The 21,802-nt window shown below is 45.1% G+C and overlaps 1 protein-coding gene across 2 annotated transcripts in view; it reads right to left on the minus strand.

The window, feature by feature from the left end:
• Positions 1–21,046, minus strand: part of DHX33 (DEAH-box helicase 33) — a 32,652-nt gene extending 11,606 nt beyond the window's left edge. The window contains exons 1-8 of one of the 2 annotated variants that reach the window (XM_002748303.6): positions 20,685–21,046; positions 12,043–12,203; positions 11,096–11,323; positions 10,118–10,288; positions 4,048–4,233; positions 3,213–3,324; positions 1,875–2,034; positions 1,636–1,724 (exon numbers count right to left, since the gene is read on the minus strand). In XM_002748303.6, the coding sequence (XP_002748349.1) occupies positions 1,636–1,724; positions 1,875–2,034; positions 3,213–3,324; positions 4,048–4,233; positions 10,118–10,288; positions 11,096–11,323; positions 12,043–12,203; positions 20,685–20,973 (1,396 nt within the window). In that variant the 5' untranslated portion in view covers positions 20,974–21,046. The remainder of the gene's footprint in view (positions 1–1,635; positions 1,725–1,874; positions 2,035–3,212; positions 3,325–4,047; positions 4,234–10,117; positions 10,289–11,095; positions 11,324–12,042; positions 12,204–20,684) is intronic. The other variant, XM_003732979.6, reaches the window with a different exon arrangement.
• Positions 21,047–21,802: the final 756 nt, after the last annotated feature.

Here is a 21,802-nt window from a genome sequence, read left to right on the forward strand (position 1 = left end):
AAAATTAGCCAGGTGTGGCAGTGCACACCTGTAGTCCCAGCTACTTGGGAGGCTGAGGCAGGAGAATCACTTGAATCCAGTAGGTGGAGACTGCAGTGAGCTGGGATGGCACCACTGCACTCCAGCCTGGGCGACAGAGTGACGACACTCTGTCTCAAAAAAAAAAAAAAACCAGAGAAACAAAACAAAAACATACTACAGGGTGGCTTGGTGGCTCACACCTGTAGTCCCAGCTACTCGGGAAGCTGATGTGGGAGGTTGAGGCTGCAGTGAGCCAAGAAGGAGCCATTGCACTCTAGCCTGGAAAACCAGAGTGAAACCCTGTCTCAAAAATAAATAAATTAAACACACTACATATACTCACATATGCATACATTGCTCTAGAAGTCTACTAAAAAATGGTTCCAGTGGTTGTTCTAGGGGAAAAAACTATGAACCTGAGGATCAGGGCAGGACCCTTGTATACCCATCAATGGGTTACTTCGTGTTTTTCCTTTCTCCCAGCCTCCCCTCCCTTGCTCCCCTCCCCTCCCGCTCCCCTTCCCCTTCCTTCCTTCCCTTCCTTCCTCCTTCCCTCCGTCCGCTCCCCCCTCTCCCCCCACTTCCCCTTTCCCTTCCCTTCCTCTCTGTTTTTATTTTTGTCACCCAGGCTGAAGTGCAGTTGTGCCATCTCGGCTCACTGCAACCTCCACATCCCAGGTTCAAGCAATTATCCTGCTTCAGCCTCCTGAGTAGCTGGGACTACAGGCCCCCACCACCCTGCCTGGCTAATTTTTGTATTTTTGTAGAGATGAAGTTTCATCCTGGGGTTCAAACATGGGGTTTCATGTTGGCCAGGCTGGTCTTGAACCCCTGAGATCAGGAGTTCCTCCTTTGGGAGGCTGAGGTGGGTGGATCACCTCAGCCTTCCAAAGTGCTGGGATTATAGATAGGTGTGAGCCACTGCACCTGGCCTCCTTTTTCTTTTTAAACCAATTGCATTTCTTAAGAAAAGGGTGGGGGTGGGAGGAAAAGGAAAATGATGCACTGATGAGAGGCCAGGTACCAAAGCTACTCTCATAAAGAATTCCAGTTATTTTCTTCCTCTATAGAGAAATTACTAATGAACAGAAGAGACTGATCAAATTCCAGTGAAAAGCAAAGAAATGTGATCTCTGCAGTCCCTGTGCTGATAAAAGTACAATTTCATTAAATTTCTGCAGTACCCCAAGAACTCACATGATGACCTTCACTTGTTCTAGAGGTCAAGGAACCTTATGGATGGTGCTGATAGTACAGAATCTATAATTTCACAGCTAGGAGCATTGACACATGCCTGTGGCCCCAGCTACTTGGGAGGCTGAGGTGGTAGGATCACTGGAGCCCAGGAGTTGGAGGCTGTAGTGCACTATGATGGAACCTGTGAATAGACACTGTACTCCCACCTGGGCCACACAGTGAGACCCTGTCTCTTTAAAGTCAATCAACTTATCTATCTACGATTTCATGATTTTAAGATGCTTCTCAAATAGTTAATGTTGTTATCCACAAAATTAAATAAACAAAAGGGGATGACCAAAATATTTTATTTTTGGACACGTCCATTTGTTGTTTTTCTCTTCACCCACCTTCTGCAAAACTGTGGATTTCACTTACCTGGAGATGGCTTGGACATGAAGTCAAAGGTGAGCACATTTGGGACTTTCATTGCTAGAAGCTGAAGCATGACACTGGCCAGGTTACACCTGTGAAGAGCGTGAGACCAGGGTCATGACCTGATCCCTCTACCAGTGAGTCAGAACCACTCGACAAGGAGTGTGAGTAAAAGCGGCAGCTCTGGGCAAGCGGGAGAGACATGGGGACAAACAGCAGCAGTGCAGGAGCCTAGTGCCTACCTCTGGATCTCTGGCACAGTCATCTTATCAAACTTCTCAAACTCCTCCTCCGTGTAGAGCCGGTAACAAATGCCACTGTCCTCTCGGCCAGCCCTCCCTGTGCGCTGCCAGGCCTGGGTCTTCGATACCCGCTGCACTGCTAACACCTCAAGACCACTGTCTGGATGGAGAGTGAGCCCCATTAGTGCTTTATCACATGAACAAACTCTTTCTAGTGTTGAAAAAAGTACACCCGTGGTTCTTTCAGCAACACTGGGGTTCAGAAAATCTCAACACTAGCACATTGGATAGCGCAAAACCAGGTTGCTCCGCAGTGGTTTGGCCCTAGTGAAATAAGGCTTTGCAAAAAGCCCGGTGTGAAATCTGTTCCAAACACATCAGAAAAACCTCATGCATGCAGCAAGGGGCCAGAAGCATAGTTTCCGAGGTCTTGGCTTAGATGGCAGGATGGCCAACCCCTCCAGTTTGCTTGGGACAGAGGGTTTCCTGGGATGTGGGATTTGGGGTGCTAAAACCGGGACAGTTCCAACAAACTAGGATGGTGGTCATAGATCATACTATCAGTGACTCAGAAATTAAATGTCTCAAATCACTTGTGTGCTTTATCCTCCCTCCCAGTTCTGTTTTAAGATGGAAATACTGTGATGTCTGTTTTCCAGCAGTAAATGAGGTTCATTTCCTTGATAAAGGTGTATTCTGTGCCAGGCAATGGAGACTCAAGCTCTTTCATCTATGTCATCTCAAAAAGACACATGAGTGAAGTCAGGACCCTCGAATGTTTACTACAGCATTTCAGTTCAATAACTGGGAACAACAAATGCAGTGGCCTTAAATCCTCTGTGGAATTAAGCAAAGTATAAAACAGATACAAGTAAAGATGACCTTAAGTTAGCTTTCCACTGCACCTTCTCAGGAGAAGCCAGTGCTTCACCTTCCATGCCTCACCCCAGCCGGCGGGTCTGATTCCTTCCTGGGAAACCTGGGAGATCAAACCAGCCATATATATACTTTCTGATGAGAGCCTTCGATTGTTACCCAGCTGTCCCTGGTCTTACAGCAACTTCTGATAGGGTACCAGACCCTCTGCCCAGGTCCCTGACCCTGTCTTCCCACATAAGCTAAACCTGGGTTCTTTTCTGCCTCTACTTCCTGTCTCACATACCTGCCTCAGGACTCCTTTGTGGACTCAGATTGTAGATTATCTCACCCGTGGTGCCTGCCACCCGAATCTGTTCGTTACAAACATCAAACACTCACTCAGGGGAACACTGTGGGACTACAGTTTCAGTGGTTGCTCACTAGTCACAGGAGAGACATTCATGAACTACGAATTCTCACCAGGGTTATACTTCTTTGCTTTAACCATGCCCGTGTCAACTACATATTTTATTCCTGTAATGGTTATGGAGGTTTCAGCGATGTTGGTTGAAATGATCACTTTGCGATAGCCCTAAAAGGAGGAAGAAAACCAAAAAGCCGTATGACACACAGATGATTCAGAAGTGTTCAAACATATTCTCACCATTAATTTCCACAATTCGCTCATGACCAAGAAAAGATGACTTCATTATTAATGGCAGTCATTAATATCAATGGTTGGTCATTAAACTGGGCGGGGGAAGGGGACGTTGCAGTCTTAAAGGTAAATGTGAGGCAATGAGATGTGGTGGAACAAGCATGGGAATCAGAAGCAAGTAGATGTGGGTTGGAATCGTGGCCCTGTCAGTGACTTACTATGTGGCCCCCTGAGCAATTTACTTCCCCTCTTGGGGCCTTGGGACCCCCATGGGATCATAACCTGCCTTGCTGGTTCCCACAAGGATGAGAGACAGTGGATATAAATGCTAGCACAGTGCCTGGCATGGCAAAGGCACACAATAAATAGCACTATGGACAAATGCAATTTATGCTGGTTCTCAGAAGTCACTCATTTACCTTCCAGCTTTTGTTATACTCTCCCTCATCCCAACAACTGTCTCCCTGCTCCTGTCATAGGAACGCTGTATCTGTCTCTGTGCATTGTATCCCTGCACCTTCTCAATGAGCTGATCTGGTACCTGGGCATCCCATCCCATACACCTCATCTGGAGCCTGGTAATAGGTACACACACCTCACTGGTGGATCCGTCTGGGTGCCCAGAATGGGGCTGGACAGAAGAGGTGGTGTACTCACCTTTGGGGCCCCTTGGAAGACTCGGAGCTGCTGTGCATAGGGCAGGGAGGCATACAGAGGAAGGACCAGCATCGCAGGGCAGCTGTCTGGGAGGTGCTTTGCAATGTCGCGGCAGGTTTTGCTCATGGCCTCAATCTCCTCCTGACCAGTGAGGAACACCAGGATGTCCTGTGAAGAAGGGGCTTCCTATAAAAAAGGTGGAGTGGGATTACTAGGCATTGACAGAATTGTAGCTTGCATAGAAAAAGACAATGGTGATTGATGATGTTTCTCAGAGTTCTTTTTCTTATGAAAATAAACATGAGCCTAAAAGTTGATGTTTCCCTTGGAGAAAACCCTTAACCAGCAGTGCATAAAACGATTAACAGGCTAGGTGTGATGGCTCATGCCTGTAAACCCAGCACTTTGGGAGGCCAAGGCAGGAGGATCGTTAGCGGCCAGAAGTTTGTGACCAGCCTGGGAAACACAGCAAGACCCCATCTCTACAAGACGTTTTTTTTTTTTTTTGAGACGGCGTTTCGCTCTTGTTACCCAGGCTGGAGTGCAATGGCGCAATCTCGGCTCACCGCACCCTCCGCCTCCTGGGTTCAGGCAATTCTCCTGCCTCAGCCTCCCGAGTAGCTGGGATTACAGGCACGCGCCACCACACCCAGCTAATTTTTTGTATTTTTAGTAGAGATGGGATTTCACCATGTTGACTGGGATGGTCTTGATCTCTTGACCTCGTGATCCACCCGCCTCAGCCTCCCAAAGCGCTGGGATTACAGGCTTGAGCCACCGCGCCCGGTCCTGATATATTTTTTTTTAATTGGTCAGGGGTGGTGGCACATGCCTAGAGTTCCAGCTGCTTGCCACTGCACTCCAGCCAGGATGACAGAACAAGACCCTGTCTCAGAAACACAAAAACCAAAACTATAAAAATACAAGAGTTAGCCAGCTATGTTTAAAAGCCAAGTGATGAAATTATGAAGGAAAATCATCAGATTGTTTTTTCTAACAAGAACAACACCATGAAAAGCATAATCAGGGAAGCAAATAAAATCTGCATGAAGCTTCCTTACTTTTATAAGCATCTTGAAGACGAAGTTGAATAAACAGAAGGCAACTTGGGGAAATCCTAACAAACAGAAATGAACAGATGCAGTCAAGCTGGAAAAGGAGCCTTTAATGAATGATGCCATCAAAAGCACTTTCACACGTCCAAAAAAATACACTATACTGGGACAACTGCTTGAGATACTGAGGTTAATGGGGTTCCTCACTTTCTTTCATTCTTTTTTTTTTTCTTTTTGAGACAGTCTCACACTGTTGTGCAGGCTGGAGTGCAGTGGTGCAATCTCAGCTCACTGCAACCTCCACGTCTAGGTTCAAGCAGTTCTCCTGCCTCAGCCGTCTAAGCATCTGGGATTACAGGCACCCGCCACCATGCCCAGCTGACTTTTTTGTATTTTTTTAGTAGAGATGGGGTTTCACTATGTTGGCCAGGATGGTCTCAAATTCCTGACTTCCTGATCTGCCTGCCTCGGCCTTCCAAAGTTCTGGGATTACAGGTGTCAGCCACCGTGACCAACCAGGATTCCTCATTTTCAAAGGTAAAAACACCCAAGTGTGAATGACATACCTAATGTGCTGATTTTTCTTTGATTTCTGATCATATATATTAATTTGGTTGAAGTAAAGTGCTTGACACTTTGGAAGGCTGAGGTCGGTGAATAACCTGAGGTCAGGAGTTCAAGACCAGCTTGACCAACATGGTGAAACCCTGTCTCTATTAAAAATACAAAAATTGGCCGGGCGCGGTGGCTCATGCCTATAATCCCAGCACTTTGGGAGGCCCAGGCGGGTAGATCATGAGGTCAAGAGATTGAGACCATCCTGGTCAACAAGGTGAAACCCTGTCTCTACTAAAACTACAAAAATTAGCTGGGCATGGTGGTGCACACTTGTAGTCACAGCTACTTGGGAGGCAGGAGAATTGCTTGAACCCAGGAGGCGGAGGTTGCAGTGAGCTGAGATCATGCCATTGCACTCCAGTCTGGGTAACAACAGTGAAACTACGTCTAAAAAAAGAAAAATACAAAAATTAACCAGGCATGGTGGTGAGCACCTGTAATCCCAGCTACTCGGGAGTCTGAGACAGAAGAATTGCTTGAACCTAGGAGGCGGAGGTTGCAGTGAGCCGAGATGGTGCCACTGCACTCCAGCCTGGGCAACAGAGCAAGACTTTGTCACAAAATAAATGAAATGAAATAAAATAAAATAAGGCCAGGAGCAGTGGCTCACGCCTGTAAGCTCAGCACTTTGGGAGGCCGAGGCGGGTGGATCATGAGGTCAGGAGATCAATACCATCCTGGCTAACACAGTGAAACGCTGTCTCTACTACAAATACAAAAAATTAGCTGGGCATGGTGGTGCTTGCCTGTAGTCTCAGCAACTCAGGAGGCTGAGGCATGAGAATCGCTTGAACCTGGGAGGGGGAGGTTGCAGTGAGCCGAGACTGCACCACTGCACTCCAGCGTGGGCGACAGAGCAAGACTGTTTCAAAAAAATAATAATATACTGGGAAGCCATGGGGTGCAGTAATGAGCTTCACCACAGGAAAATGGTGACAAAGGGAAGAGTAAAGATGACAACTGCACAAAGGCCTAGGAGAGCCACATGTCCCAACTGGAAAAGTAGCATAAAATAGAACTATTCATGATTGGCATATGAGAGATGTTGGAACATTTGGGAAAAAGCCAGAGCTACTTAAAAACAACTGTTGTTCAAGAAAAAGGTGTAGGGATGGTGTGCTGCCAGCGATGTGCTCATAATATTGTTAATATTGATACTAGACTTAGAAAACATCTAACAGGCCAGACACAGGGGTGCAAGCATCTAGTCCTCGCTATTCCCAAAGCTGAGGCGGGAGGATTGATTGAGCCCAGGAGTTCACGTCCAGCCTGGGCAACATAGCAAGATCCTGTCTTAAAAAGAAAAACCTAAACAATATCATGATAGAACTGTTAAGAAGTTGAAAATAAAGGGGGTAGGGGAGGGGCATTTCAAACTCTTATCACCATGTTAAGAAATTAGCATATGATGCCTGACACCCATAACTCAAGAAACAGCAGTAAAAGCAAGGTAGCTTAGAAATATGAAAGCAGGGCCAGGCACGGTGGCTCATGCCTGTAATCCCAGCACTTTGGGAGGCCGAGGCGGGTGGATCATGAGGTCAAGAGATTGAGACCATCCTGGTCAACATGGTGAAACCCTTTCTCTACTAAAAATACAAAAAATTAGCTGGGCATGGTGGCGCATGCGTGTAATCCCAGCTACTCAGGAGGCTGAGGCAGGAGAATTGCCTGAACCCAGGAGGCGGAGGTTGCGGTGAGCCGAGATCGCGCCATTGCACTCCAGCCTGGGTTACTCCGTCTCAAAAAAAAAAAAAAAGAAATATGAAAGCAAGGCTGGGTGTGGTGGCTCACGCCTGTAATCCAAGCACTTTGGAGGCCAAGGCTGAGGTCGGGAGTTCAAGACCAGCCTGACCAACATGGTGAAACCCTGTCTTTAATACAAAAAAAAAACAGAAAAAGAAATATGAAAGCAATATCTAGAGATTGAAAGTAGGTCCCCTAAACAGCAGAAACCTGGGATGATGAAGTAAAAACAACTGCTATTCTTTTATTATGAGCCTTTTACTATAAACTACTTGACTTTTTAAAACTTTAAGCCCCATATGCATCACTTATTTATTTTTTTGGGGATGGAGTTTCGCTCTTGTTGCCCAGGCTGGAGTGCAGTGGCCCAATCTTGGCTCATTGCAACCTCCACCTCCCGGGTTCAAGCAATTCTGTCTCAGCCTCCTGAGTAGCTGGGATTACAGGCACCCACCATCATGCCCAGCTAATTTTTATATTTTTTTTTAGTAGAGATGGGGCTTCACCTGGTCCTGAATTCCTGATCTCAAGCAATTCACCCAGCTCGATCTCCCAAAGTGCTGCGATTACAGGCATAGGCCACTGCGCCTGACCTGCATCACTTATTTTAAAATATAAAATGGGCTGGGCACGGTGGCTCAAGCCTGTAATCCCAGCACTTTGGGAGGCCGAGGCGGGTGGATCACGAGGTCAAGAGATCGAGACCATTCTGGTCAACATGGTGAAACCCCGTCTCTACTAAAAAATACAAAAAATTAGCTGGGCACGGTAGCGCGTGCCTGTAATCCCAGCTACTCAGGAGGCTGAGGCAGGAGAATTGCCTGAACCCAGGAGGCGGAGGTTGCGGTGAGCCAAGATTGCACCATTGCACTCCAGCCTGGGTAACAAGAGCGAAACTCCGTCTCAAAAAAAAAAAAATGACTGAGCATGGTTTCTCACATCTGTAATCCCAGAGCTTTGAAAGGCTGAGTTGGGAAATTCAGATGAGACCAGGAGTTTGAGACCAGCTTGGGAAACATAACAAGACCCTGTCTCTACAAAACATAAAAAAAAAAAAATGAGCATGGTATAGTGGTGTGTGCCTATAGTTCCAACTACCCAGGAGGCAAAGGCAGGAGGACTGCTTGAGTCCCAGGGGATCAAGGATGTAGCGAGCTATGATTATGCCACTGTTCTCCAGCCTGGGTGACAGAATGAGACCCTGCCTCTAAATAAGTAAATTAATTAATTAAATAAAAATTAATTTAAAAAGTTTGCTTCTGGATTTTCTCAGAAAGTTAATAGGAAGGTAATAACATTATATTTTATACAAGTTAAACAAAAGTGATTTAATGATTCAAATTTTTGAAGTAAATGTTTAATAAAATTTGAGAAAATAGTTATAAATATTCTCCTGATATAGTTTTAAAAAAACCAAAAACCCTAAGTTACAACCTATTATTGGGCTAATGTCAACTTTCTTGTTTTCTTTTATTGAGATGGGATGTTGCTCTGTCTCCCAGGCTGGAGTGGAGTGAGCATAGTTCACTGCAGCCTTAATCTTCCAGGCTGAAGTGATTCTCCTACCTCAGCCTCCCAACTAGGTGGGACTATAGGTGCGCATCACCACGCCTGGCTGATTTTTTTTTATTTTCAGTAGAGACAAGGTCTTGCTATGTTGCCCACGGTGGTCTCAAATTCCTAAACTCAAGCAACTCTACCCATCTCTGCCTCCCAAAGTGCTAGGATTACAAGTATGAGCCACTGTGCCCGGACAGCTTTTTCTTTAAGTGAGGCACAAAATATCAGAGCACCCCACATGTAGTAAAAGAGGCAGTGTTTCTTCTTTAAAAACATTTTTAATTTTTTTATAGTGACAGGGTTTTGCTATGTTGTCATACTGGTCTTGAACTCCTGGAGTCAAGTGATCTTCCTGCCTTGGTCTCCTAAAGCATTGGGATTACAGGTGTGAGCCACCATGCCTGGCCAGAAGCAGTGTTTCATAGACTTATTTCAGTTATAGGTATAGCATATTGGGTTGTAAAATAAAAAGTACTTCTTAATGGGTGATATAATCAAGAAAAGTTGGTAAGCTACTGCTCTAACATATGGAAATTTTCTGGCTCAGTGTAAGAAAGTTGCTGGTCAGAGCTGAATTATTTTTCTTTTCAGAGAAAATTAGAGATACTATAAATAAAGGATAAAAATGCAGACAAAGCAAATGAACTCCTTATCCATCATTTTCTTTTTTTTTTTTTTTGAGACAGATTCTCCCTCTGTCACCCAGACTAGAGTGTAATGGCACGATCTCTGCTCACTGCAACTTCTGCCTCCCAGGTTCAAGCAATTCTAACATGTCAGCATCCCGAGTAGCTGGGATTACAGGCACCTGCCATCACTCCCGGCTAATTTCTGTATTTTTATAGAGATGGGGTTTCATCATGTTGGACAGGTTGGTCTTGAACTCCTAACGTCAGGTGATCTGCCTGCCCTGGCCTCCCAAAGTGCTGGGATTACAGGTGTGAGCCAATGTGCCCAGCCTCCTTATTCATCTTAATGACACAACTCACAAAGCTGTTTTATTCGGTAGCTTTTCTTTTCAAGGCTCATTGTTCTCACTACAACCACAAGATAAAAGAGAGCTTTTCGGGAATTTGCACCCCATACCATACCTGGTGGATCTGGAAGACTGAGACAAGCGCAGCGTGCAGGTAATCATTCTGAGGCTGTTTGGTGTAAAACACCTGGATCGGATGCTGCCGACCCTCTAGGTAGAGGACAGGGGCGCCATTGAAATACTGAGAGAACAGGTCCACGTCCATTGTAGCTGACATCACAATCACCTGCATTAGAGAATGAAGAGGAGGATCAAAAACAAACATTGGGACAGGCTTTCTGTGTCCCTTTCCAGCCCCAAAAGCAGATGATTGAGGCCTGCGCCACCCCATCATAGTTAGCTTTCTTCCAAGGCTCTGAGCAGAACAGACAGAAGAAAACACCCTGCCAAAGCACACAGGTCTGTTTCCTTTTTTTTTTATTGAGACGGAGTTTTGCTCTTGTTATCCAGGCTGGAGTCCAATGGCACGATCTCGGCTCACCACAACCTCCACTTCCTGGGTTCAGGCAATTCTCCTGCCTCAGCCTCCTGAGTAGCTGGGATTACAGGCACGCGCCACCATGCCCAGCTAATTTTTTTTTTTATTTTTAGTAGAGATGGGGTTTCACCACGTTGACCAGGATGGTCTCGATCTCTTGACCTCGTGATCCACCCGCCTCAGCCTCCCAAAGTGCTGGGATTACAGGTGTGAGCCACCATGCCCGGCCCCCCCCTTTTTTTTGAGATGAAGTTTCACTCTTGTCACCTAGGCTAGAGTGCAGTAGCACAATCTCGGCTCACTGCAACCTCCGCCTCCTGGGTTTAAGCGATCTTCCTGCCTCAGCCTCCCAAGTAGCTAGAACCACAGGCATGTACCACCACGCCTGGCTAATTTTTTGTGTTTTTAGTAGAGACAGGGTTTCACCATGTTAGCCAGGCTGGTCTACAACTCCTGACCTCAGGTGATCCACCTGCCTCGGCCTCCCAAAGTGCTGAGACTACAGGCGTGACCCAGTGCGCCCGGCCAGGCCTATGTCCTGTGTGTGATGCATACTTTCAGAGGCAGTCTCCCCAGTTCCTTTCTCCTCTTCTGTGCAGCTTTCACCACGCCAAAGAGCACATCTGTGTGGATAGTCCGTTCGTGAGCTTCATCCAGAATGACACAGCTGTACTTCCGAAGCAAGGAGTCTGAAATTGCTTCCCGCAGAAGCATGCCATCTGTTAGAAACTTGATTCTGGTGTCTTCTGAGGTGACATCATCAAAGCGCACTGTATAGCCAACCTGTGGGGAGAAACAACTTATTCAGTCATCAAACATTTCTTGAGCGCCCACTGTGTCCAGAGTAAGTTGGGTACTTGTACCACCACAGTGAACAAGACCAACACCAACCCCTTCTACTCCCTAGGGAGGCATGCAATCTCGCTGGGGAGAGAGACGATGGTCAAGTTTCCTTTAACTGCAATTATGATAAGTATTACAAAGAATATTTAAAATCAACCTTCAAATTCAAGCTATTTAATAGTTTCATGTGAAGTTATGTATAGATATGAAGATTTCTGAGATATTTTTAAGTGAAATGAGTACATGCACACACAAATCTGTCTTAGAAAAAAAAAGAAAAAGAAAAATGAAATAAAAAAAGAAACAAAAAAACAAATCTGTCTTATATACAGTTCTGAGACTCATTCTCAATACTCACATATAACTAGCGTAATGCTTACAATTTTTCTAGAAAGACAGATAAGAGATTTAACAGAGGTTACTGAAGGCTTAAAGATGTTCAAGGAAAACAACTAATTTGTCCAACTTGACAATAGATTTAGAAAACAAAGCACATGGAACGTAAAGAACTCTGAAATAGGCCTCGATGACTGGAAGAATAGGCAAGAAAGCGGCTCACTATGTAAAGGAAGTCTTGTTTGGAAAAGTAAGAGGCAGCAGGCATGGTGGGAGAACTGTTTAGTTAAGAAGTACTGATAGTAAAGAAGGAAACCAGGTACCAGCTTCCCGAGTTCAGTTCTCTTCTCATCTGACACTCTAGTAGCAAGAGAGATGGCAGCCACTCGCCGAGGCTGGGTCACAGCAATGATGCCCTGGCGGCTGATCCCGCCTTCATAGAGGTACTGAGGGATCTGAGTTGTCTTCCCAGAGCCAGTTTCTCCTAGGAAAGAGGGAAAAGAAGTCTCACTGAAATGCAAATTGGGGCTGGGCATCAGGGCTGGCATCTATAATCTCAGCACTTTGGGAGGCTGAGGCAGGAGGATGTCTTGAGCCCAGGAGTTCAAGACCAGCCTGGGCAACAAAGCAAGACCCTGTCTCAACAACAAGAGCAACAACAATTAGCCAGGTGTGGTTGGTGTAGTCCCAGCTACTAGGGAGGCTGAGGCTGAAGGATCATGAGGCCCCAGGAGTTCAAGGTTACAGGAAGCTATGATTGCACCACTGCATGCCAACCTGGGAGATAGTGTGAGATTTTGTCTCAAAAAAAAAAAAACAAAATGCAAATTGGCTGGGCACAATGGCTCATGCCTGTAATCCTAGCACATGAGGAGGCCAAGGTAGGAGGATCACTTGAGCCCAGGAGTTGCTCCTGGGCAACACAGGGAGATACTGTCTCTACAAAATATACAAAAATTAGTTGGTCATGGTGGTGCACGCCTGTGGTCCAAGCTACTCTGAAGGCTGAGGTGAGCGTATTGCTTGAGCCTGGGAGGTCGAGGCTGCAGTGAGCCACAGTCACGCCACTACACTCCAGCATGGGCAACAGAATGAGACCCCGTCTGAGAAAAACAACAACAAAAAGTAAATTGACATAAATTTCACCAAACACACAGCTCAAAGTCAGAAGTAAGATAAAATACTCTGAGTTGGTAAAGCCTCAGGAGAATGGGCACTCAGGTATGTACACTGCTGGCGGAGTTAATTGGTTAACTGGTATTGTTTCTCTGGAGGCCAAATTATGGCTTTTAAATCTTTAAAATGTTCTTATCCTTTGACTCACAATTCTATTTGCAGAAATTGATTCTAAGAAAATAAAGACATAGCTTCAAAGAGGTTTTATTGAATTTTGCTCCTGGCAGAAAAAAAAAATTGGAAACAATATAAATGTTCAACAAGTAACTTGCATAGTTAAAATATAAACTAAAATACAACTCTTACATAGATGCATACTGAGTGACATGAAGAGACATTCATTCATGCACTGCTGCCTTAAACTCCTGGCTGCCCCCAGCCTGCTGCCTTTCTTCAAACCCTCTGCCTCTGCCCACACTATGGGCAGAACACCTGCTCTCACACTGCCTGCCTGGCAAACTCTAAGATGAGTCAGGCCTCCAACACGCTCCCCTGGCAGCACGGGTGGCCCACCTCTGGGCTCCGTGGTGGCTTGTTCATCTCTCTTCCAGCACTGACCATCCTACATTGCACAAAAGTGTTTAAATGTGTGTGTCCCCCTCCAACACCAGAAGCTCCTGGAGGGCAGTGCTCTGAATGTCCCTGGTGTGTACTTAAATATTTTGCATACAATAAACACCCAGTAAATGTTATTTCCTACCCTGTGTGAGTTCCTTTAACAGCGCCTGATTAGCGCAAAGAACTCAGTAAACGAGCGAGGGCATCCTTCTCCTCCCTCTAGCTACCACATCTCTCTGACCTCAGAGTCCTCCAGTCCCATTATTTGTGGGTTTATTTCTTGTCAGTTTGTCAGCCCCCTCTAACTGCTTTTCCTTCCTGACCCAGACAAGAATCAGACTAAGAATCTGATTATTCTGCAATCTTCTTGCTGAATCCACCAGGCAAAACCCCAAACTTGGATCAAGGTTTCCCTGTCCCTTCTATACCAGGGCAACTAAGTGTTACCGAAGTAAAATACAAAATGCTTGGAACCAGAAGTGGTTTGAACTTTGGAGGATTCTTTCAAATTTTGGAATATTTGCATTATACTTACTGGTTGAGCATTTTAAGTGTGAAAATCTGAAGTCCTAAATGCTCCCAAATCTGAAACTTTTTGAGCACTCGACATGATGCTCAAAGGAAATGTTCCTTGGAGCCCATTCTGGATTTCGGATTTTCAGATTTGGGATGTTCAACCTATAATCTGGCTGTGCAGAAGCAAACCTGAGCTTATAGTGTAGCCAGAATGCACCTAGGCACCAACACCAACATCGATCTTTTTCTTGTTTTTGCAGCCTGTCTTGTCTCCATCCTTCCCAAGGGCCCACTTGAAGACCAGTGACTCCCATTCTGAGCAGAGCTCCTGAACGGGTCTCACAGAAGGGACGTTCTAAAATGTGATCTCTCTCTACTTGCCCCTTCAAGCCCTTCTGCATTTGCACCATCCTTACATCCCTTCTCTAGCCCCACAGCCTCTTAGCCTTCCTCCTCTTCCAGACCAGCCCTGCATCTAGCCCTGGTTGCCAAGGTCCCCCGGCCCCACGCCTCCTGATCTTTGCTCGGTTAGCTTGATTCTATCTTCAGCCTCCCTCCCTGAGTTCTTCCCCTTGACCTCTGAATACAGACGGTCCCTGACTTAGAACCTTTCAACTTCAAGACGGAGTGAAAGTCAAAACCGTAAAAACTGTACTTTTGAGTACCCACACAACTGTTCGTCATTTTCAATATGGTTTTCAACAAATTACATGAAATATTCAAGACTTTATTATAAAATAGGCTTCATGTTAGATGATATCACCGAACCATAGGCTAATGTATATGTTCCGAGCACACTGAAGGTAGGCTGAGCATATTAAATGCATTTGCAACTTAGGATATTTTCAACTTACGAGGATGGATGGGTTCATCCACACATAACCCCATCCTAAATCAAGCAGCATCTGTAGTTAAAGTTCCTCTTGGCTTCCCTCCTTTTTCTCAAAACAGAAGCCCGCTCCCCCGTGCTTTCATCCTTCAGCTCAATGACAAATCGGCTCTTACCCACACAGCTTTGTTGAAATAGCTCTAGATGGGATCCACAATCAATAGTGCCAGAGACTGCCTGTAAAAGTCGTGAAATTTTTATTTATGCAAGAAATGATTTACAGTTTAAAAGTGATTAGGCCAGGCGCGGTGGCTCATGCCTATAATCCCAGCACTTTGGGAGGCCGAGGCGGGTGGATCACGAGGTCAAGAGATCAAGACCATCCTGGTCAACAAGGTGAAACACCGTCTCTACTAAAAATACAAAAATTAGCTGGGCATGGTGGCGCGCACCTGTAGTCCCAGCTACTCGGGAGGCTGAGGCAGAAGAATTGCTTGAACCCAGGAGGCGGAGGTTGCAGTGAGCTGAGATCATGCCACTGCACTCCAGCCTGCGTAACAAGAGCGAAACTCCGTCTCAAAACAAAAAACAAAAACAAACAAACAAACAAAAAGTGATTAGGTCTCCTGAATGCTTTATAAAACGTCACGGTAACTCTTAACTATATAACTTGCCTGCTTTGCAGTTAGGTAAAACCTAGGCCACATGGAGTTAAATGCTGGAATAAGCCAGACCTTATCTGCACTTCTGTCTAGGTCCTAGGCTCTGCACCCAGTACATAATTAAAATCCCAAACTTACCAAGGTTTTCAACAAAGGTAAAGGCTGCTAAAAGTTAACAGTGTAACATGTATTTAAACTATGGAAGGAACAGTTTATGTGCAAGGTGTGTAAGGAAAGTAAAATATACTCTTGGTAAAAAGATTATAAGGTGGCATAAGAATGTGAATTTTTACCTACATTAAAAGGTTGAAGAATTGTTTTGAAGGTTTAAGCAAGTTTTGGAAGGTTAACTGTAAAAAAATTCTGTATGCAAACACATTAGCTAAAACTAAAGGGGTATCATCCAGTTTTTCTGTAAATTGAGCATTAAAATAAAAGCACAATGGGTTTCTCTTAAAGCACTAACCTGCTCTTAACAAAAATTATAATAGATTAAACAAAGGTCTATAAAAATCTTACCTTAGAAAACCAAACACCTGGCTGGGTGCGGTGGCTCACGCCTGTAATCCCAGTACTTTGGGAAGCCGAGGTGGGCAGATCATGAGGTCAAGAAGTGGAGACCAGCCTAGCCAACATGGTGAAACCCCATCTCTACTAAAAATACAAAAATTAGCTGGGTGTGGTGGTACATGCCTGTAGTCCCAGCTACTCGGGAGGCCGAGACAGGAGAATTGCTTGAACCCGGGAAGGGGAGGCTACGGTGAGCAGAGATCTCGACACTGCACTCCAGCCTGGTGACAGAGCAAGACTCCGTCTCAAAAAAAAAAAAAAAAAGAGAAAACCAAACACTGCATGTTCTCACTCATAAATGGGAGTTGAACAATGAGAACACGTGGACACAGGGAGGGGAACATCACACACCCGGGCCTGTCGGGGGGTGGGGGAGTACGCATTCTGCACATGTATCCCAGAACTTAAAGCATAATAAAAATAAAAAATCTTACCTTATAGTTAAACACTAAAATTGGGTAAATGCATCTACAAGGTTATTTTTAGAAATTGAGTTTAACATTAATAACACACTAATATAAAGGTAAAATTTGGCTTATTTGGTATAAAATCATACAGGAAGCATTATCAAATATAAAATGGCATTTGGCTTTCTTTGTATAAATATGTTATTAGTCTGTGCCCCAAAGTTATGGATGACTCCTATAATTCTGATACAGCTTAGTGCATGTTATCAGTAATAAATATAATTGTTATAATTATTGTGTACCATCCTTGTTAATTGTGTCTTTAACAATGCCAACCCTAAAACTTTTGTCATCCATAAATAACTGTTGTCTTGTTTTGGTCCTCTTTAAAAGGTGGTTTTATCATCAGCTATAAAGCTCTAACATGTGCACTTGAATGCAGGTTTCTGATAACTTTACAGATTGTAACAACAGAATAGAGGAAAAACATTCAGGATTCTTGAAGGGCTAAAATGTTCATTAATATCAAGCAGGACAGGAATGAACCGCATGAACTAAACTAATAGGAAACTGGAGTGATCTTTTCGATCTGTTCTGTTTAAAATATTGCTAATCCTTTGTTTTGCTTTTCAATGTCAAAGAAATTTTTCTTTTGAGATATTAACAGCTTTCAACAATTTAGTATACTCCCATAAACAAAATTTGGAGCATGCTTGTTTCTCTCTACCTGATTTTCTCCAGAATTTGGAAACTCTATTTTCAAGTTGTGGCAATACAGTTATTTGAATAACTGCAATAAGAATCTGTGTTCTTTTGTAATAGGACACAATGGGAGAAACTGGCTTTAATTGGAATGATATGCTTTCCTTCGAGGAATCAAACTTGCCTTATGAAGCCAAGAAGGCCCTTGGAAACTGGTTTCATATTCTGGCTACACAGTCCCTGTACAGGGATTCTGATCTGTAGTAAGTAAAGACTGTCACTTTCTAGCAGGCCAGGAACCCAAGTTACGCTGGAACTTCAAGAGGAGAGAAATTCACCAACTCATAGGTATTTGATGGTACAAATCCATGGCTGGGCTTCTTCAAAAGGTCTTATCTCATTTTCCTTCTGTGAAACAAAGTTCCAACAAAACTAGTTTAAAAGTCCTATATAACAAATAATTATTCTTACTGTACCATATACAAATGATTATGCAAATAATAATAAAGCAAACCAGTCCTGCCACGATTTTTCTTTTAATAAAAATCGTAAACTGGAGAGAGAAAATTATGTTTCAAAAACTATAGCACACCTGTTGTTAAATTCTAGTGTTGTCTAATATTTTACAATTTTTATTATTTTCTACTGTTTAAACTAAACTCTGATTTTTCTGGCTAAATGTTTCCAAAATAAAGCTGTGCTTTCCTTTTTTTTTTTTTTTTGAGACAGAGTTTCACTCTTGTTGGCCAGGCTGGAGTGCAATGGCTCCATCTCGGCTCATGGCAACCTCCATCTCCCAGGTTCAAGGGATTATCCTGCATCATCCTCCTGAGTAGCTGGGATTAAATGGGCCATCACGACAGGCTAATTTTGTATTTTTAGTAGAGACGGGGTTTCTCAATGTTGGTCAGGCTGGTCTGAAACTCCTGACCTCTGGTGATCCCTCCACCTTGGCCTCCCAAAGTGCAGGGATTATAAGGTGTGAGCCACCTCGCCCGGCAGCTGTGCTTTCTTAAAGTCCTATACACTGAAAACTAAATGTTTCAGCAGGCGCTGTCTCTAAGCCCCCTGACCATCACAGGAGGAAATCTCTTTACTGCTGGTGCTGACAACTAATAACTGAGGGTGCCCGGAATCTTTCGTCCCCATGTCTAGTGAGTCCATGGAACCCAGGGTAATTAAAATGGTATCTGTTACAGAAATCAATTCCTAAATACATCACACTCAAGTCAAAGCCTGGAAAGCTGAGGAGGAAACCTCTGACAGATCAACAAACATCCTAAATATCAATATTAAAAAAAAAGCAAATCTTAAGCTGAAACACATAAAAGAAAAGCAACTAGGTGAGAACTACTCATCTTACTCAGTCTCACCCCTACCTCACCAAATATTTCTGTTATTCCCACCTCTCCTTTTAAGGCAAATATTAAAACTTTTTAATGGAAATTATTTACTATGCCACCCTTGTGGGAATTGCTTTACTCTACTATTTGCAGTAGAACTAGATACTGCAGTATCTAGTGGAGTATCAAACAGAAAATCTCAAATTACTATAGAATTTTGCTTAATTATTATCCTCATAGCAGGAATAACGGTTACTAACAAAAAATTTCTAAACACGCACTTCTGCCTCTCATTAGATAAGAAATGTTGTTTCTATATTAACCAATCGGGCCTAGTAAAAAGCACTGCTAAAAAACTTAAAGAAAAGGCTAAAAAGCTAAGGCAGTACCAGAACAACCACATAGACTCTTGGTTTGAAAAGAAAATCTTAACATGGGTCATCCCATTCCTGGGCCCTCTCCTAATAATATTCCTGGGATTAATGCTCTTACCCTGCCTAATTCAAAGATTTTTTAACTGACATACTGCAGATGGCATTTCTCCTACAGTCAACCTGAGACCAGAAAACTCTCCATCCTAGTCACCAGAAGTAGCCAGAAAGAACATGCCATCCTATTCCTTTTTATGACTACAGGGTCTGGATTGACAGAGCAAGAGCACTGCCATCTTGGACAAGCCCCTCATTCAAATGTTCACCAATTCCCACAAGGGTGGCATAGCAAATAATCCTCCATTAAAAAGTTTTAATATTTGGCTTAAAAGGAGAGGTGAGGGCCGGGCGCGGTGGCTGACGCCTGTGATCCCAGCACTTTGGGAGGCCGAGGTGGATCACGAGGTCAAGTGATCGAGACCATCCTGGTCAACATGGTGAAACCCCGTCTCTACTAAAAATACAAAAAATTAGCTGGGCACGGTGGCGCATGCCTGTAATCCCAGCTACTCAGGAGGCTGAGGCAGGAGAATTGCTTGAACCCAAGAGGCGGAGGTTGCGGTGAGCCGAGATCGCGCCACTGCACTCCAGCCTGGGTAACAAGAGCGAAACTCCGTCTAAAAAAAAAAAAAAAAAAAGGAGAGGTGAGAATGACAGAAGTATTTGGTGAGGTAGGAGTGAGACTGAGTAAGATGAGTAGTTCTCACCTCGTTGCTTATCTTTTATGAGTTTCAGCTTAAGATTTGCTTTTTTTTTTTAACATTAAAAAAAATACAAACGGTATTAGCCTAATAGCTAAGGTCGGCACGACCACAGACCACAAATAACATCTCCAATCCCAAATATTCCAAACTCCTTCCAGACCAGAGACATGCTAGCCCCCAGATAACCCCTCTCCGGGCCGGAAAGACATCTGCCCCAAGATAACCTCCTCACCTCCCAGATCGATTCCAACCCCACCATAAACTTCTCCACACACATAAACATTCCAAGCTTGTGATACAATATATACTCTTAGTCTGTAAGAGAAAGGGTTCCTGACCGGGTCAGGAGCACCTCTCAGGTTTTAACTAAAGAAAACCTGTCTCTAACTACCAGCCGCTTTTCGTGTTTCTTTCCTCTATAACTCTTAACTAACAGCTCACATCCAAATCCAGTGGGCAGCACATCCAAGTCCAGAATAACTGGACTTCGCGGCTGCATCTGATAACCATTCCTCTGACTAGCAGCATTCCTGGGGATCCTTCCCCTTTGGATCCTCATCCTTTCTGTCCTTCAGTATCTCCTCTAGCACGTTGGGGGATCAAAGCCCCCTGAAATCAGTCCCTGCCCCACAACCCTGCCTTTTTTCATGCACCAGCAACTACACCTTCCCGCTCGACCGGAATGTGTTCAGGTTCCCGTCTCTCAGGCAGGGTTTCCCACCTGCCTGGAATGTCCTCCCTCCCACACGACCTCCCCAGCCGCCTCCTCATAAACGGAGTCAGATCTACTCTTCTAAGCTCCGCAAGTCCCCGGTACGTCTCTCTACCCTTTTACACGGAAGGTGAGTCTTTGCCTACACACGTCGGTCACTCTCACCGGGCTGTCAGCGCCTCCAGGGCAGGGCTGCCGGACCCTTCTTCGAGACCCCTCTCCATGTCTGGCCCAGAAAAGGTACTTAGGTTTGTTGAAGCCCACGAACGAAAGGAGTGATTGTCGTGTAAGCAAAACTGCTCTCGCTAAGCTACGGACGAAGAGCAAGGAAGAGCTCGCCGGCGCGGCCACTCACCGATGAGGACCGCGTTGTCCAGGTTTCGGAGCTGGGCCAGCAGTTGCCCCCGCGCCTGGAAGATGGGCAGACTCCGGCGCTGCAGCTCCACAGCTTCAGGGTAGGGACTGGCCGAGGGCTGGGCCAGGGGCGGCTGCTGCCTCCGGCCTCCTCCTCCACCTCTGCCGCCGCTGCCCGCCGTCAGCAGCATCACCACTCGCCTCCCGGGAGGGAAGGACCCAGCGCGGCTCGGAGGCCCAGTGCCCGGCCGGAATCTCTTGGCCGGCGGGAAGCCCGCCTCCTCCGGCATGTCGGGAGGACACCGCAGCGGGAGGCGCAAGCGCCGCGCCGTCAGCTCCGGCCCTCTCCCAGATGCCAACAGCGGGCGCGCACCGCCCTTTCCTCGCCACGTGCTGGAGGTTCCTGGCGACCACCGATGACCTCACGGCCGCCCCAGCCTTTAGAAAAGGGACTGCAACTCCCAGCATGCATTGGGGGCTTGGGATGGCTTTCAGTTCCTGGCGGTGGGAAAAGCAGGGCCTGAGGTGCAACCAGGTAAAGTACCGGTGCCACAACAGCGAAAAACAAGGTGTACGGTTCCGTAGGACTGTAGTCTCGGTTAACGAGGTTTTTCTCATTGTTTTGTTTTAGTAGTATTACGTCTTTCCAGTAAACACGCGTTTCCCCCTTCTCTGCAGGAATAAGTCACTCTTCAAGGAAAGTACTTACTTCTGTAAAAATCAATGAGAAGCACAAACGTGTATTATCTAATCCTCTAAGCAACTTATAGGGTTATCTAATCCTTTAAACCTCTTAATTCTACCGCAAATTATGTGGTAGATACTGGTTGTTAAATTATCCTTAATTTACAGATAAAGAAGCTGAGTCTTCTGAGATTAGTCATTCAGATGTTCCCAAATCATCCTGTGTTACAGAAGAGGAAAACAAATTCTATGATATACATGAATTAAACTCAGAAAATGACTACTCCAGCGGATGTGGTCGCCTCCAGTAATACAAGCAGAGAAAGGAGGGAGTTCGATGAAACTAAAATTGTATTTTATCTTTCCTTTTCATGGGGAAAAGGAAAAGTTCTCTACATGGCTGTCCAACCCCATCATAGACACTTCAATCAATGA

Source organism: Callithrix jacchus, chromosome 5 (genome assembly GCF_049354715.1).
Source record: "Callithrix jacchus isolate 240 chromosome 5, calJac240_pri, whole genome shotgun sequence".
NCBI classification, from domain to species: Eukaryota; Metazoa; Chordata; class Mammalia; order Primates; family Cebidae; genus Callithrix; species Callithrix jacchus.